Source organism: Gymnoscopelus braueri, assembly GCF_963280865.1.
Source record: "Gymnoscopelus braueri genome assembly, chromosome: 9".
NCBI classification, from domain to species: Eukaryota; Metazoa; Chordata; class Actinopteri; order Myctophiformes; family Myctophidae; genus Gymnoscopelus; species Gymnoscopelus braueri.
Window position 1 is genome coordinate 30,597,524 of NC_137610.1, and position 18,547 is coordinate 30,616,070.

The 18,547-nt window shown below is 41.1% G+C and overlaps 1 protein-coding gene across 4 annotated transcripts in view; it reads left to right on the forward strand.

Moving 5' to 3' along the window:
- Window positions 1-1,907: 1,907 nt before the first annotated feature.
- Window positions 1,908-18,547, forward strand: part of cbfb (core-binding factor subunit beta) — a 37,952-nt gene continuing 21,312 nt past the window's right edge. For 2 of the 4 annotated variants that reach the window (XM_080438318.1, XM_080438319.1), the window contains exons 1-3: window positions 1,908-2,384; window positions 3,122-3,208; window positions 10,455-10,571. In XM_080438318.1, the coding sequence (XP_080294444.1) occupies window positions 2,307-2,384; window positions 3,122-3,208; window positions 10,455-10,571 (282 nt within the window). In that variant the 5' untranslated portion in view covers window positions 1,908-2,306. The remainder of the gene's footprint in view (window positions 2,385-3,121; window positions 3,209-10,454; window positions 10,572-18,547) is intronic. The other 2 variants (XM_080438321.1, XM_080438320.1) reach the window with 1 other exon arrangement.

The following is an 18,547-nucleotide window of genomic DNA, read 5'->3' on the forward strand; positions in this document are numbered from 1 at the left end:
AATATAGGCACATAAGTATTATGTACAATCTATTCCCAGTATATGAACACACAACTTCCATCAATAAAAATATATATAGCTACAGTATGTACAGACTATCCACAGTGCACATTAGGCTGATACATTGTCAGCCAGTGTACGCAGTGGGTATATGGATATTATACACAGCTTGTACATAATATATGTGTGTGTGTGTGTGTGTGTGTGTGTGTGTGTGTGTGTGTGTGTGTGTGTGTGTGTGTGTGTGTGTGTGTGTGTGTGTGTGTGTGTGTGTGTGTGTGTGTGTGTGTGTGTGTGTGTGTGTGTGTGTGTGTGTGTACGTGCTATGGCTGTGTTAACAGGAATGGAGCTGTGTTCCATTTCAGGGGCGTGTTTGTATCCGTCTGTTCATTGCATGATGAAACATTCATTCCATAATGTGTCGCAAGTTCCAATATTGATGAAGCAAAGTTTGTTGTGGGTGTATTTGCATGTGCATAGCTATGTGCCTTTGCATGTGTGCACTGTGTATGTCAGTGTGTACGTGTACGTGTACGTGTACGTGTACGTGTACGTGTACGTGTACGTGTACGTGTACGTGTACGTGTACATGTACGTGTGCATGTGCGTGTGCATGTGCATGTGTGTGTGTGTGTGTTTATGTGCAAGAGGTCCAATTTATATGCAATGACTTATTTTTCAGCTTATACAATAAAGCAATTCTTCTTAGAAAAGAAGTTTGTGACATTTGATATGTAATTTGATCTATCTCTATGAATATTGCACAAAAAACATAATGGCATTATGGCACAACTTAAAATGTCTTTTTGTGCAATGTTTGAATAAATACTAATATGTGTCATGTCCAGATGATGTCAGGTTATGTTTAATTAAAGTAATTTAGCTCAAATTACAGCTTATTAGGCAGCAGCACATTAACTTATCCTCAAGTCCAGTTGAGGTCTTTATAGCCTTAAGAGAATAGCTTAATCTATGGTTAGTAGTAAGTAACAGAATTTTACCAAAAAATGTAAGTAATATATGTTGTTTGTCCCAATAACTTCAACTTCATGTAGGTTTTAATTTGTAAATATAGCATTGTGTCATAAGCCATTTAATACATTGTTGTAGGCTATGTTCTGTAATAAACATCAGTGATGTAAAGTAGCTAAGTACATTTACTCAAGTACTGTACTTAAGTACAATTTTGATTATTTCCATTTTTTTGTGTCTCAACAATTGTTTTTTTAAACTTAAGTTTTTGATTATATTACATAACATACATTAACCGCTTCAGCCCATATAAATTTCAACCATTTGAAAATAGCAGATCTACAAGTTCACAATGCATCGCGATGCGATGCATTGTGAGCTTGTAGATCTGCTATTTTCTAAAGATGTCAACATCTGAAAACTTGTGCAATGGGACATTCTGCATAATGAGTACTTTCTACTTTTGGTACTTTAAGTACATTTTGATACCAATACTTTTGTACTTTTACTCAAGTAAATTTTGAATTCCGGACTTTTACTTGTATTTCTACATTGCAGTATTACTTTTACTTCAGTAAAAACAAAAGTGTACTTTTTCCACCACTGATAAACACATGTTCATTTATCCCTCAGTGTCAGTGTGTATAGGCTATTCCCTCAATCCCTTTTAGACAACTTCATCAACCTTTTCCCCTCTTTTTCCACCACTGCTCATCTTCCTGTCTCAAGAAGAATACAACATAGGCTACAGTTAGTAGAAGATTCCTCAGGAGCGAACGCCTGCGCAGTGCGAGTCCAGAGTAATGTGTGTAGTAGTATTATTGTGAATGGGGGGGGGGGTATTTTGGGTGTACAGTCACAAGAGCGACTCGACGGAGCCAGGAAGTAGTCGAGAGAGAGAGACTGAGAGAGAGACTGAGGGAGAGAGAGAGAGAGAGAGAGAGAGAGAGAGAGAGAGAGAGAGAGAGAGAGAGAGAATTGCAGCCAAAGTGAGCGTTATCTATCAGCGAGTGGTCACGATTTGGAGAGGCAGAGAGATAGGAGAGAGAGAGAGAGAGAGAGCTTACCCAAAAGGTAGATAGAGCACGAGAGAGAGAGAGAGAGAGAGAGAGAGAGAGAGAGCTCAGCAGCACATTACTCCACACAGTCCTCCTCGGCAGAGAGAGAAAAAGAAAGACACGGAAGAGAAGTGGAGAGAGAGAGAGGATTGAGTGGAGGCGGACTTATAGTTATAAGAGCTCCATTCACGGCAACCAAAAAAAAACACATCTTAAAACTTTTTTTTTTTTTTTAAAGTGTTTGTCTCTCAGTCTGTGTCACTGTGAGTGAAGAAGATGCCGCGGGTAGTCCCGGACCAACGGAGCAAGTTCGAGAACGAGGAGTTTTTTCGGAAGTTGAGCAGAGAGTGCGAGGTACGTCTTCTCTCTACACGTTTTATAAGGCTGGTTTGTGCTTGAAAACTCGAAAATAGCAGATCTACAAGCTCAGGGACGCGTCGCCCTGAGCTTGTAGATCGGCTATTTTTTTCGGCACGCGACACTGACACGATCTTAGGAGCTACGCTCGCGCTGACTGTCGCTCGAGCGGAAATAAAACTATCACTCAACTCATATTATTTATGTAGAAAAACCTTCAGTCGTGACCTTTTGTTCTGTAAAAAAATACATATTTATGAAGCCAATTATAATGAGAAATAACTTTTTAATTCTTTTTTTTGCTGTCATTTTATAGCCTTATTGGTATCGTGCTACTTTACTTTATTGCGTAAAATGTTTTTTTTTGTTTGTTATTTGTTTAACTTTTGAAATAAATATGTGTGCCTCGGAGAGATGCGAATCCTTTCCCCGTGTTGTATTTATTTTAATTTAGTTGAACTTTTGTTTGTTGCCCTTATTTTAAATGTTTTTTTCCTTAATTAGAATCTATCTTAATAGCAGGCCTACGTACGTCTGACATGTTTTCTCAAATAGCCAAAAGCAGCCTTTAAAGTTCTTATTCATTTCAAATTTGGGTCAAAGGAATCATTTGACCCAAATGTGTGATTCCTGTTAACGTCAATACTGCATTCCCTCTGTGGTTTTAATGTTTATTTTTATGTATTGAAGTGTTGTTGTTTTGTTTTTTTTACTTTTATTTCATTTAATTTTAGATCAAATATACGGGCTTCAGAGACCGGCCTCATGAAGAGAGACAGGCCCGCTTCCAGAACGCCGCCAGGGACGGACGGTCAGAGATAGTGAGTGGAAGCTTTTCTCCTCTCCATGGAAAAACGGAACAGGGAATAAACTGCAGCCCTTTGCATCAGTGGTTCTCAACCTTTTCAGGCCGCGACCCCCCAAAATAATAATCATATTTGAACCCCCCCCCCCCCCCCTGATAAGCACTTAGAATTGTAGGATTTGAGGCATTACATTTAGTTTGACATGGTTCCACAGATAATGTGAAAATAGCAGATCTGCAAGCTTGCAAGGCGTTGTGAGCTTGTAGAATGGCTATTTTCCAAATGCCTCTTTCTTATATTATTCTACAATTTGGTTTTTATAGTAACAGTATATAGTTTGTTGAATACTTTTGACGCGGTAATGGTATTTTTTTGTATTTTCTTTCTTAATTTGGTCTTTACTTTTAGGCAGTAAAAAGGTCTTAAAAGTCAGTTAAGGTTTCACTTCACTGTCATCTGGGGGACCCCCCCAAAATCATGTGGGGAGACTCCCTAGGGGTCCCTACCCACAGGTTGAGAACCACTGCTTTACATTACCGTTAATGAAAGCTTGTGTTTGGTAGAATATAAAGCTCTGGCTGTTCTGTGTGGCTCCGGGTTGACCATCATGTGCTGAGAGATGATTGATGGACAGAATAGAGATGAGATAGATGTGAGTTGTGCCTTTTTGATCAAATGTCCCACATTTGGCCATGATTCGAAATATTTTGAAAATGTATTTGAAAAATACTGGTCCCCCAGAAAAGGCCTAATTTCAAGACCATTCACCTTTTAACAGCTTTATAGCAGTTGTTATTAGACCACTACATTCTGCCCACTGTACAATTCATGGTGTGTCTCACACACACACACACACACACACACACACACACACACACACACACACACACACACACACACACACACACACACACACACACACACACACACACACACACACACACACACACACACACAGTAAAATCATCAGTGCTAATTTATCAATTTAACCCAGAGAGTGAACACTGAGGATTTTTATCATGTGTGTGTGTGTGGAGGCTATGTGTTTTAGTCTGGCACCAGACCAGGAACTAGACATGCTATCACACACACATACGCAAGGCCCTCTTCATCCTCTGGGCTACAAGTTCACTGCTGTTAATCTCTGCTGTGTTTGTTCTTCTGGCAGCAACCTCACAGAATCACAAAGCACATATTATCACACATGTCCTTATTGGTTATCATTATGGAGGCCTGTAATTTTAGGCTCTAAACTGCGCAATACCACCACCGTAATCTTTAAGACCTGCTTTCTGTTGTCACACGTAACAGTTTTTTAAAGCTTGAGTCCGTAGCTTGCATGTCTTTTCGTAGATACTACCACTACCGAATAGTCAGACAATAAAGAAGACCGCGTATCTAGTGTCCGATCTGGTGCACCGGTCTCCTTCAAATAACTTTATTGACATTTGTCGATCAGTCTGTGTCCAACCCGACACCAGGGTTCTAAATTAATCAATGGAAGAGAGCAGGGAAACCACCTTCAACTGCAGATGCAGGGCTAGTTATATTAACATACTGTACCATACAGATTGGATAAATTAACATTTTATTCATTAAAACAAGTCTCAGATTTTAGCTTTAATTCAACTTTTTTTTAATTACATTATTATTATTATTATTATTATTATTATTATTATTATTATTATTATTATTATTATTATTATATATCTTTCAGTTTTTTTTTGTATTAATACAGTAACTCTCAAGGAGCAACAGTACAAATGACAAATGAGACATTTGGCCTCTGGTTATACACAATAAAAATGATGTCATTAGAATGTATCCCTTTATATTTAACAGTACAGCCTGGGATCCATCTCAGTCCCTAAACTGTGGCCATATTCCTTTATGGTCTGAAAGAGTATAGCTAAAAAAGATACAGGTCTGTTTATCCAAGTGTATACACACATTAAGAATATAAACAAACCTTTTTGAGCCCACAAATACACATGAAATAGATTTTGAGTTATCACGCACTGTCAGTGCTTATTTTAAAACGACACTGTAAATTTTACAGTACAAACAGTTTATTCTACAAAACAAAATCACAGAGTGAAGAGAGGTGTGTTGGAGGAAATTAGTTCCATGCTGTAATTACCCAATAACAATACAGATGCTATGTTACCTGTTTAGCCATCCCTATCCTACCTAAATGTAATTGACCTGCTTGTCAGAAGTAAGTGATAATAACATTGCAAAAAATGCATCTAAACACCCCCCCCCCCCAATTACGAAGTTTTGTAAGAGGCGGGCAAATCACCAGTTTGCGGCCGAGCGGCGTATCAGATTGTCATTGTTTTTAGCTCTCTCTAGTCTGCAAACACTTCTTTTGATAGGGACTGTAGCTGATGATGTTTGTGGGTGCTCTCTTTTAGTTGGTGGGGGTATATTTATACCAGAGAGAACTGATAGGTAGAAACTCCACTCTTAATGCATACTGTCTCGTAAGACAGTGTCTCATGCCAAAAATACTAGATCATATTTTTTGGCGCACACCACCACCATTCAATGAAGTATAAATCAACTAAAAGCTCTCATGCCCTGTACATATATATGCCCTTTAGTATGTACAGTACTGCAGCAGCAGTGTCACACTGTTACCTAGAAAAGTGTGCTCCTCGGAGCACAGGTCTCCGCCAGGCTGGGTTGCCTAGCCAGGGCCCCCAAACTTCGGTCATAGCCACTTGGACTGGGATCTGAAAAATCCAACTGATACATCTTGATCACATGATCCCAGATGATGTGTACCGATTTGTGTGAGTTTTGGACAAAATCTGTAGGAGTTCTAGCAAAAAGCTTTTTGTGTGTTTTGAGTGTTTTGAAGAAAACACAATATTGCAGAAAATGGAATCTGGCACAAACAGGGCCTATAAATTAAGGATAATTCCTTTAACAGGTCCGTTCATGAAAGTCCTTGCGGTCTTGTTTCCAATGAGGGCCTGTGAGCAATTAGGGGTTAAGAGTCTTTCTCAGGGATCCAAGGAATCCAGGGGAAAAAAGACACTTGAACCTTTGAAAGCCAATCGTAGTCAATTGGAATAGAATCTGAAAAATCTGACAGATACATCTTGATGACTGACTACAGAGATATTGTGTACCAATTTGGGTGAGGTTTGGACAAAATCGGTAGGAGTAGTACCAAAAACTGTGTTTTGCAAAGAAAACAGTTTTTTTTAGATAGAGATCTGCCATGGCTTTGCTGTAACCACCTCCCCAGTGAATCTTTTTCTTTCAAAGTTTCCTTCTCTCATTGCTTATTTCAGTGCCTTGCTGATGGCCTTATGCCATATGAAAAGGAACACACCCAATCACAATCATATATTTCTCTATTGAGATGGGTCCCTTCCAGACCACTTGCCCTTGAATTTGTGTCATTGAGATAAACTATGTAATAAAAATGGCCATTTTCCAGATGAACAATATGTTGTTTATTCAGGTTGGTTCAGTGTATTCAGCACTATTAAATAGTATTTTCATTTTACAGATATGTACAGTTCTGTCTTCATGTATATGCATTTGTATCAATAAAAACATCAGTCAATCAATAGTTCAATACAGTGATTGAGACAAATTAACCTGAAGTGGCCACCATGACACAGATGCTCACATGTATACACACATTCCCGCCTGGGCCAACTAGTCTCAGATATTATTGTTACAGTAAGCCTAAGGTGGTAGACATATGTTCATGACTTAACAAAGCCATATATATTGGGTATCGTAAAGCAATCATATCCTCCCTCATTACTGTGTTTAAAAGCCTAAATTATGTTCTCAATAGCAGACCTTTAACTAAAGGTGAAGGTAGAGAAAAGGCCCCCAGGCTACTGGCACACATATAAACACTGACACACACAGACATCAACCCACTTCTGCTGTCTTAGTCAGACTCTTAAGTATTTTTCTTTTTTATGCTGTAATCATCGTTGCAGAGGGAGAAGAGCTCTGTATCTAGTTTTACCAGCTTTTAGTGGGACAGGATGGCCTCATCTGTCTGCCTGGGGACATAACTGGCTATTTGTCTGTCTGTCTGTCTGTCTGTCTGTCTGTCTGTCTGTCTGTCTGTCTGTCTGTCTGTCTGTCTGTCTGTCTGTCCGCCCGCCCATCCGTTGATCAGCGTGGACATTTATTTTTTAAGGGACCTCTGCTGTGAGAATTGATAGTCACAGTTTTAATCTTTTTATGGTAGCTGTGAATTATTGTGTACTAGATAGAAGTGAAGCAAGACACTACAAAAATACTTTATCATGGTGCTCCACTGTTCAGTCCAGTACGTTCTTTTTTGAGCAACAGCCTCTGATAGATAAAAGCACTGAGTCAAGATGCTCACCTTGGTTATTGGCTGGGATCAAGACAATAGCAGCTCAGTTAATTTGAACAGAGAGAAAATATAAAGGTATTAGGATATAATACCTTTTGGCATACTATTCATAATTTGTCCTCTTCAGATGTAAATGTATTTTTTCATCTGCTGTATTTTATAAATAGTGCTGCATCTGTATGTAAAAGTTCATATTTTATCAAGTTAATACATTGAGCATTTACTTAATAGGAGACGTTGTCTGTCAACAAAACAAACAAAGACAAGACTGCTCTTGAAGTGGGCTGGAATGCTACACAAAGCCAGTGTAAAACTCTGAGGACCAAAACATGATTTTCTTTCTAAAATAAATGTTTTAATTGCATGTTAGAGTCTCTTCATTTATATTCTCAAAGTTAAATTAACACTCTGGATTTTGCTGTATGAGCATTTAGCAGAGAGACAGATAGTCTGCAATATTTATACATTAGACCGTGTGATAGATAGTGCTGTGTACTGCACTGTGTGTGTGTGTGTGTGTGTGTGTGTGTGTGTGTGTGTGTGTGTGTGTGTGTGTGTGTGTGTGTGTGTGTGTGTGTGTGTGTGTGTGTGTGTGTGTGTGTGTGTGTTTGTGCGCGCGCTGAGGGAATCATTTCTGGGAATTCCATAGCATTTTTACATTTTTATTCTCTTACACACACACACACACACACGCACACACGCACACGCACACACACACACACACACACACACACACACACACACACACACACACACACACACACACACACACACACACACACGCTCAATATGGCTTGAATCACAGGACAGTTCTAAATTGTCCAAGTCTGATCTGATAAATGACAGATAATTCAAACTAAATGATCTTCAGCTCGGCTCATTAGAGAATGGGATGCATTCTAAACTACCTATTGATTTTCATGCAACGTCGCTGTCTCTCTCCTCTCTCTCTCTCTCTCTCTCTCTCTCTCTCTCTCTCTCTCTCTCTCTCTCTCTCTCTCTCTCTCCCTCTCTCATTTCCCCTCATCTTTCTTCGCCCCCCTCTTTCTTTGTCTCTCTTGCTGTCTTACTCTTTTTGACAATTTTTCTATCTCCCTTTTTAACAGGCTTCTCCGTTTTCCAATTCAGTCCCACTCCCTTCCATCTCTCTCTTTCTTCTCATACATCTTGCATTGCTCTCTCTCTTTCCCCCTCTCCTTCTACCTCTCTTTTCATCTTCATCACCATCTCTCTCTCTCTCTCTCTCTCTCTCTCTCTCTGACCCCACCTCTCTTTACTTCAGGCCTTCGCATTGTTTTTCTTTCCCTTTCTTCCTTTTGTCTTTCTCCTTCCCGCCATCTCTCTCTCTCTCTCTCTCTCTCTCTCTCTCTCTCTCTCTCTCTCTCTCTCTCTCTCTCTCTCTCTCTCTCTCTCTCTGTTCTCTTCTCCTTCCTTCCCTCCCTCTGTTCCTCTGCCACCCCCCTCCCCCGCTCTGTGCCAGGCGTAGTAGGCAGCAAACTACAATCAGATGGTTGTAATTCACTACTTCAAATACAGCAAAAATGATGACTCTGGAGTTCTTTCTGCCCCCTTTCTCCTCTCTCTCTGTGTGTGTGTGTGTGTGTGTGTGTGTGTGTGTGTGTGTGTGTGTGTGTGTGTGTGTGTGTGTGTGTGTGTGTGTGTGCATGCGTGTGCATGCGTGTGTTTGTGTTATGTCAGAAGAATACAAAGTTCTGAAATGTATAAATGATTAAATAATGTTTTCAGTGAAAACCAAATTAATGAAATTCGAACTAGTATTTACTTTTGGAATACATTTGTCAGTATGACAGCAGTATGACTCCCTTGATCTCTACTTCTGTTTGTCTGTCCATTCTCTCATTCTCTTTCTCCATCCTTGCTCATATTTGACAGGGTACATAATTCATATGCTTCTAGCTGAGCCTAAACCCTAATGCCCTTAGTATTGATTTGTGCCAGCAGAAGCAACATGTACGCACACACACACGCGCACACACACACACACACACACACACACACACACACACACACACACACACACACACACACACACACACACACACACACACACACACACACACACAGGATAGCAGCACACAGGATAGCAGAGATATAGCACATGCGCACACACACGCACACACTAAAAAAAAAACTTTTCAATTGGCTGTAACTTGATTTTGTGCCTTTCTTTAATTTATTGCTGTCTGACTGCAACAGAGGAATGCATTCCATTGATTTTTTATTTTATTTCTCTGTGTGTGTGTGTGTGTGTGTGTGTGTGTGTGTGTGTGTGTGTGTGTGTGTGTGTGTGTGTGTGTGTGTGTGTGTGTGTGTGTACATGATGTGCACATGCATGTGGATTTGGAGAGTGATGCTCACCATTAGAGCGAGCAAGAGACTAAAGTATTTTACTGAATGAAAAAATGGAAGCAACATATAATATGGTTATATTCATACGAGGATAGCAGCACAATGGTTCAGTTTGTGTTTTCTGCCCAAAAAGAGACTGGGTTGTCCTCTGTTACTGTTTTACTGTATATACACTTGACAATGGAAAGAAGGTCAAAGGAACAAACAGATACACAGAACAATAAGCTAAGGAAGGGGAAATGTATACAACCATCTACAGAAAAGAATATGCTTGCTGCCACATGTTTAAACCAAAATAACTGTATCTGTCAACAGACTTAATGGAATCTATCACTGAATATACAAATAAGATAAGATAAAATAAGATAAGATAAACACATTGTGTCATGTACATTAGCACATTCAGCCACAGACTCCTGCTAGTGTTTGCGTATGTAAGGAATAGAATCTTGATTACACCAGGAGCAATCGCTAGAAATGTGTGAATCCTGATTGCCACACACACTCATTAGAATCTCTTGATTCCAGGCATTTGTTGCGACGGGCACCAACCTCTCTCTGCAGTTCTTCCCCGCCAATCTGCATGGAGACCAGAGACAGGCTCCTACCAGGGAGTATGTCGACTTTGAGAGGGAGACAGGAAAGGTAGGTGTTACCTAAACGCACGCACACACACACACACACACACACACACACACACACACACACACACACACACACACACACACACACACACACACACACACACACACGCAAGTCACATCCAATTGTTGCATTGCGTTGCATTGTGAAACCAACACAAAGAAATAAGTCTCTCCGATTTACTTAGTTTTCTTTGCCTTGAAACCTCATCCTTTCTTAAATAATTTGATCAAGCCGTGTGCCAGGAACATGTAGGTTGTTTCTCTTGATTCATATTCCATATATAAAGGTTCTAAAGAGAAATGTTCAGTAGCATGACATTACAATTCTGAGATGATCCAAAGCCAGCTTCTACTGACCACTAAATGCACACGGTTTGCTAAGATGTTAGTTGTTCTAAATACACGCTGAGCAGTGATGCTGACTACCAGTCACCTCATTAAGCTACCCAGCGTATTTGTCATAAAGTCTAAAGGCTTTATAACTAAAGGCTAAAGCTTTTTACTTCTTTTTTTTCCACCTCCCAGGCAGCCTACAGAAAAAAACTACTACTAGTATGTTTACTCTGACCACCAATATGAAGGTTTAGTGAGTTGAAAGGGTTAACCCATTCAATCCGGGAACGCATCTGTGTCATTTTAAGATTTATTTGGCTATTCAAAAATAGCAGATATACAAGCTCATAGCGCAGCACCGAGTGCCGCGCTATGAGCTTGTAGATCTGCTATTTTAGAATTATACAAATGTCTTCTAAATCCTATTTTGTTTTTGAAAAAACGTATGTTGCTATAATCAGTTCCCAAACTTTTTCATGTCAAGGACCCCCAAAATGATATGTATTTGGCCGCGGACCCCCATCTCTAAATATTTTGTTCCAGGGACCCCCAGAAGAAAAGATTTGAGTTACAAATGTTCGCTTTAAAAAATATATATTCAAAGATTTGCACACATTTTTCAAGATTTTTCTAAAATAGCAGATCTACAAGCACTCGGTGCTGCGCTATGAGCTTGTGTATATGCTATTTTTGAATAGCCAAAGAAATAAAAAAAATGACACAGATGCGTTCCCGGTCTTGAAGGGTTAAGCCCGTAATAATTTAGTTGGGTCTCTGTTGTCAAGGTAATATGCATAGTAAAGTACAGTTGGCACTGTTGTTGTGTTTGTATGTGTGTTAATTGTCTCCCTTGGCGCTCGTCTTGGACTTTGTGTTGTGTGTGCGTGTGTGTATGTGTATGTCATCGCTGTCGGGTGAAAACCTTGTATGTCCAAAAGCAAAACCAGCTGCTATGCTCATGTATCTTTATGTCTAAAACCTCATTTACATACTGTACGGATGGATATGCTATGTGTACATATGTACTAGATTCCTTTTTGTTTCGTTTTTCTTGATTCTTTCTTTTGCCTCTTGATCCCCCTCTTCTTTTTTTCTTTCTCTTTGTGAAAACAACAAATACGATGGAGCCACTGTTTTACTGAATACCGCAAAAAATTGCCGAGATCCGAAGTTCACAGCGCGACGCATTTTAAACTTGTAGCAGCGTTAATTTTGACAGCAAATTCTGATTTAGTCTTAGCTTAGTCTTTTGAATAACACACCATTTAGTTTTGGTCCTATTTTAGTCATCAGAAATTGTTTAGTCTTTATCTAGTCTTAGTTGACTAAATATCAAAATCTTAGTCTTTTAGTCTTAGTCTTAGTCAACTAAATCAACACTGACTTGTAGATCGGCTATTTTCACTCCATTTGTGTGACACCCCCCGTACGAAGTAGGGCATTCATCTGTGAAGAAGAAAAAAACTTTAAAAAGTTTAGATGTGGGGAAGATACAAGGTTTCCTGACCGAGACAGTGACGATGTGCATGCGTGTGTGTGTGTGAAGGCCTGTCCACGGATGCTGGCCAGCTGAAACGAGCGGGCGGCTGGCGGCTCATTAATAATGCATTCTGGGGAATCGATGGACCTCCGCGCCCCGAGGCTGACAGACCAATCTCTCTCCGTTAATTATTTAAAAAGGCATGCCTCATGGGCGGGTGTCACGCATTCTGCAGATGAGTAGTCCAGGAGGGTCTGAGGTGGTGTGTGTGTGTGTGTGTGTGTGTGTGTGTGTGTGTGTGTGTGTGTGTGTGTGTGTGTGTGTGTGTGTGTGTGCGCGTGTGCGTGTGTTGCTATGTTTGAGAAGGAGAAAGAGAGAGACAAACTGTAGGTGGCCGTGTGTTGTGATTGCATGTGTGTGTGTGTGTGTGTGTGTGTGTGTGTGTGTGTGTGTGTGTGTGTGTGTGTGTGTGTGTGTGTGTGTGTGTGTGTGTGTGTGTGTGTGTGTGTGTGTGTGTGTGTGTGTGTGTGTGCGTGTGTGTGCGTGTGTGTGTGTGTGTGTGTAAAAGGATACCCTCCCTCTCCTCAGTCACCTCAATGGCACTCCCAAGATCAATGAAGTTTTAATGAGGGCATAGTCATCACTGCTCATTTCACCCAAAGTCTCTGTTTGATGTGGATAAAATGACTCAAAACTAGGAAGCTATCTAGCTATCTGTTTTTAAAGTTTTACAGCGTCTCACAAAAAAAACTGCTGAGCTGTTAATAAGAAATACTAGTTTCACAATGCCGAAATACAGTATGTCTGCTTTAATGTGTTGTTATATTATTTTATGCTGCTATAAAGTATTGTTTCTATGTATTGATAATAATGGATTATGTCGATTCATTGAACCATTTTGTGGAGAAAAAAAACTTTGGCCGTGTGTCCTTTGAGCCCAAACTCGATTATACCAGTCCAAACAAAAAAGAAAGGCTCCACTATTACGTTTGCTTGTCACAACGACCAACTAACGGTTCCATAACTGTTCTGGTCTGGCATCAATCGACAGGCTGCTCTCTCTCCGCACCCCACTGAAAAACACCAGGGTTAATTGGGAACAGTTGCAGCTTCTTGTCTTGATGAACCGCTTGATCTCTCTCCATCTCCCAGCCCTCTCCCAACCGCGCCCCACACTTACCACACATATACTACACTATACTCACCCACGTTTTGCACTCACGAGCATCATCGCTGAAGTCCTAAGACTAAGTGTAAGATGTCCCTATTTTGGACATGATGTCAAAATAGGTAAAACGTACAACATTTATATTCCGATAGTATTCATTGCTATATAGAGTGTTTGTTCAGTGACAGTGGTCTCCCAGTCTCTCCAGCTCTTTAGTAGAAAAACAGAAAATAATTTTTCAGGTCGGGATACCAATTTTATCCAGTCAGGAGAGTAAACCACACAAAGATAATTTTATCAGCTTCAGTTTAATAGTGTTCCAGTTACAGTTTTTTGTCTGCTCATTTTATTTGTTTCATCACTTCCAAATTCCACTCGTTTATCCTGTATCGTGTATTGTTCTCTCTGCTGAGAGGTCATCATGCGTTGCGATGCAAAGAGATATGATGTTGAGGGAGAAAAGGAGGGGACCCAGTATAGACCCATGGGGGACGCCGGTCAACAAAGCATAGTGTTTAATTCCATACACTTTTACTATGTAAGTGTGTAGTAGAAGTGTTTTTCCTCACAAAGTCAAAATTGAGGATGTGTGATGATGATAATGATGATGATAACTCACAGTATGGTGTGACCATGATAGCCGCTCTCTCCAGCCAAGCCTCACCAACAGACACTCTCATCTGCTTCCTCTACATCACTGCTTCACAAACACTTAAATATCCAATTTATATGGCTTTCTCATTTTCTTGTAACTATTAAAAAAAAAAATATGTCAAACATTTTTCAGAAGAACTTCATACATTTAAAAAAGAAAAGTCAAAGAAATTCTATAAAAATGTATAATAAAAAAAACGTCTAAGAAGTAGTGAAAATGGCAGATCTACTTGTGAGCTTGTAAATTGCCTATTTTCACTAGTTTGGGTCCCGGGGGAGACATAAAACTTCTCTTTTGGGTCTTGAGGTTTGGGAACCACTGCTCTAAATCCACCGGACACCATTATTTTCTCCCTCCCACCATCCCTCTCTCTTCTTGCTCCCATCCTTTCTCCTTCCATCACTCTTCCTCCCACACACTCCTTCCCTCTACACTCCCTCTCTCATTTCCAAACACAATCTGCCAAGCCACAAAAGTAGCACAGCCAGGTTAAACTTGGTGATTGGATGTAAGCCTGTGTGTGTGTGTGTGTGTGTGTGTGTGTGTGTGTGTGTGTGTGTGTGTGTGTGTGTGTGTGTGTGTGTGTGTGTGTGTGTGTGTGTGTGTGTGTGTGTGTGTGTGTGTGTACGTACGTATACTTATGCTTATGCTTATGCGTGTGTGCGTGTGTGCGGTTTGGTTCAAGGCATTCAGTGGTAAACTCACGGACGCAGGCACGCACGGACGCAGGCACGCACACACACACACACACACACACACACACACACACACACACACACACACACACACACACACACACACACACACACACACACACACACGCACACACACACACACACACACACACACACACAGAGTAGAGAGTTGAAGGCCCTTGTTGTCATTACGCTCTAATGGCATCCAGCTGTGGAAGAGGTTAATTTTAGTGGCAGCATCTAGCTCAGTAGCTAGTAGCTACAGTAGCATTTAGCCTGTCGTCGACTCGTAGGCTATGAACTCGACCGTTGAGTGATACTAAAATGTTTTGGTACATTACTGAAAAAAATATTTAGTATCATCCTTGTTGTTTGTTACAGTATAGAGGTGTTTGCTGATTCGTTCAGTAGAACGTTGGTCAATAGATTTACCATCAGACTGGATTTATTCCACATAATTTTAGCATGCTCCTCTTCTTCTTCTTCTTCTTCTTCTTCTTTTCTTCATATTTTGCGATTAATTTGTAGATCAATTGCAATGTTTGTTTTCATTATTGTAGCCCTTGTTGACAGACGAACTCATCATCATTGACACTGAAGAATTAAAAAGTGAACTTAAGATAGATTTAGATACAGTAAACCTTTATTGATACCCGGAGGGAAATTCAGTCAAGACTCTGGCACCAAAGTATCTGCAGTGTATGTAGTAAGGTGATTGATATCATTGTCACACATGAATGAATGGGCACACAGGTGAACAGCAGTGATGGTACAGTGGAAATAACAGTAATAAGTAGTGCAGTAAAGTGAGCAGGGACACTAAAGTGGTGATGTGTATTGTCAACAGTCCATGTGCAAGAGTCAGTGGTCAAGTCAACAATGCAGTGTAATTACTGTGTAATTACACAGTAAAATCCTCAGAGTTAATTCATCCATTTGTAACGCTGAGAGTGTATAAATGTAATCACTTTTTGTTTGAGTTAACCCGAGAGTTTAACTTTGTAGGTCCAGCTTGGTTGTGGAGCCTGATGCCTGCAGGCACAAAGGACTGGCTTTGAACTTGATGTTGGTGTGTGATAAAGAACAGCGTAGCCGGGCTTTAACCTGACATCTTAATTCGAAAGGAACAATGGTGTCAGATAATGGATCTTCTGAGTTGTGTGTGTGTGTGTGTGTGTGTGTGTGTGTGTGTGTGTGTGTGTGTGTGTGTCTGTGTCTGTGTGTGTGTGTGTGTGTGTGTGTGTGTGTGTGTGTGTGTGTGTGTGTGTGTGTGTCTGTGTGTGTCTGTGTGTGTCCATGTGTGTCCATCCACACATGCATGCATGTGTGGTGTCATGTTTCCTTTCCAACAGAAGCCACTCTATTGGTGCATGGCTTGTCTGTGACATCATCAAAGCCAGACCACTAATTGGTTCCCTCTGCTACCGCTGCAGCAGCGCGCGCGTGTGTGTGCGTGTGTGTGTGCGTGTGTGTGTGCGTGTGTGTGCGTGTGTGAATGCATGTGTGCATTCCTGTGTTCTGTGTGCAGTGTGATATGTGTTTATTATACCGTCATAGTATATAAGTCCATTTTTCATGTGCCTCAAACCTATTTCGTAGCATGTACTGGACCACACAGCCTTTTACACACACACACACACACGCACACACACACACACACACACACACACACACACGCACACACGCACACACGCACACACACAAAGCAGGCTCCTGCCACGGGGTTTCATATTTCCTGCTTCAGGACTGTAGATCAATGGCCACATCTACTTCCACAAGGCTTTGTAACTCCCACACAGCACACAGACAGACGGGGTCCTCCTGTACTCCTGCATACATACATATATACATATATATACATATGCTGTGCTTTGCCATTATGTCCGTATGTTACAACGTTTGCTCTGTGGTAAAAGGAGTGTGAGTAAAGTTAGAAGAGAGAGAGACAGATAGAGAGAGAGAGGGAGGTCAAACTGGTGTGAAATCCAGCATGTGTGTGTCACCCTTCATTCCTCTGTTCTTAGTCCCCCTCGGCCCTTTGGCCCAGCTGACAGGACTGTTTCTCATTCTCCCAGTCTGTGGTGCCGGTCCCCACAGACCTCAAGATGGCCACCATTGTGCTGGGTCCCCCAAGCACTCCAAGGTAGCATGTCAGTTAACCACTATAAACCCTATACGGTTGACCGTATAGTCCCTCAGGGCTCTATCCTACTTGTGTATTTTCTGTTTTCTGTTATTGTGGGGAAAGCTTTCGTCGAAAATAGCCGATCAACAAGCTTACAACGCGTCACAGTAAGCTTGTTGATCGGCTATTTTCTGCGAAAGCCTTCCCCACAATAAGGATGCTCGGGTTTAAATGGTTAAATGCTTTGAGAGGTTGTTGAGGGACCGCGGTACATTTGTTCCAGGTTGCCTGCTTGGCAACTAGCATATCGTCAAAAAACGATCCACCGATGATGCGATTGCCATGGCTCCTCCCTGTTGTTTTGCTGTTTTATGGTCTATATATACAGCTGAGCATTAAACACTATATAGTTCCTGCCAGACTCGAGTCTACACAGAGCTCAGTGACATAGGCCTGCACCAGAACCATGTGCAGCTGTACACTGGACTTCCTGTTGGGCCGCCGGTCAGGAGGTGAGAATGGATGACATCACATCAGACCCTCTCTCTGACCCCCTCAACACAGGAGCCCCTCAGGGCTGCATGCTGAGTCCTCTACTCTCTGAACACACATGACTACGGCCACGCACAGCTCCAACGTTGTTATCAAGTATGCTGACGGCACGACGCTGATTGTCATGGTCTTCCTTTTAATTTTGACTAATGGGTTCCCAGATTACGGCTACGCAAGCTATACCAAATGTATCAAAAGACATTGTTTGCATGGTATTTCCATGGGCCAGTATAGGAGCACAGAAACAGAAACGTAGAACGGTACTGACGGGAAGTGGTCAATGATATACATGCAGGTCTGGGTGATGTCAGGTCAAAATAGCAATAGCCCCCCATCTGTAGTAAACCATTTCATTTCTCAATAGGTAAGACATCACATTCCAAAGCTTTGCTGTTGAAAGGAAGAGAACAGGTCCATCCATACAGATGTGAAAATCTGTACAAAGGCTGAAAATGACCAGACTGTCCTGTGGTGGCCTACGATAAAGACCATGTACTGTACACAGTCAAATCCTCAGTGTTGACGTAACTCAGAGTGTGTGCAAATGTGTAACAGTCTCTGAGTTACAAATTAGATAAATTAACACTGATTACCTTATTGTGTACTGGTAGTTTCAAGGGTTCAAGCCCTCCTCTTTTAAAATGCATCTAGTTTATACCTCTACTGTATATATACTAGTTCTGAAACAACCATGGAACACAGAACCTTTCACCAGGGGGCTTACAGTAGGTCACCTTGGCGTATATTCTAATGGTGGCCATTATTATAATTATGGGCTGAGGAAACAGAGGAATGGCTAGTGGTCAAGCATGACGTGGGACCATACCATTATATTTCTACCATTAGCCAGTGTGTGTGTGTGTGTGTGTGTGTGTGTGTGTGTGTGTGTGTGTGTGTGTGTGTGTGTGTGTGTGTGTGTGTGTGTGTGTGTGTGTGTGTGTGTGTGTGTGTGTGTGTGTGTGTGTGTGT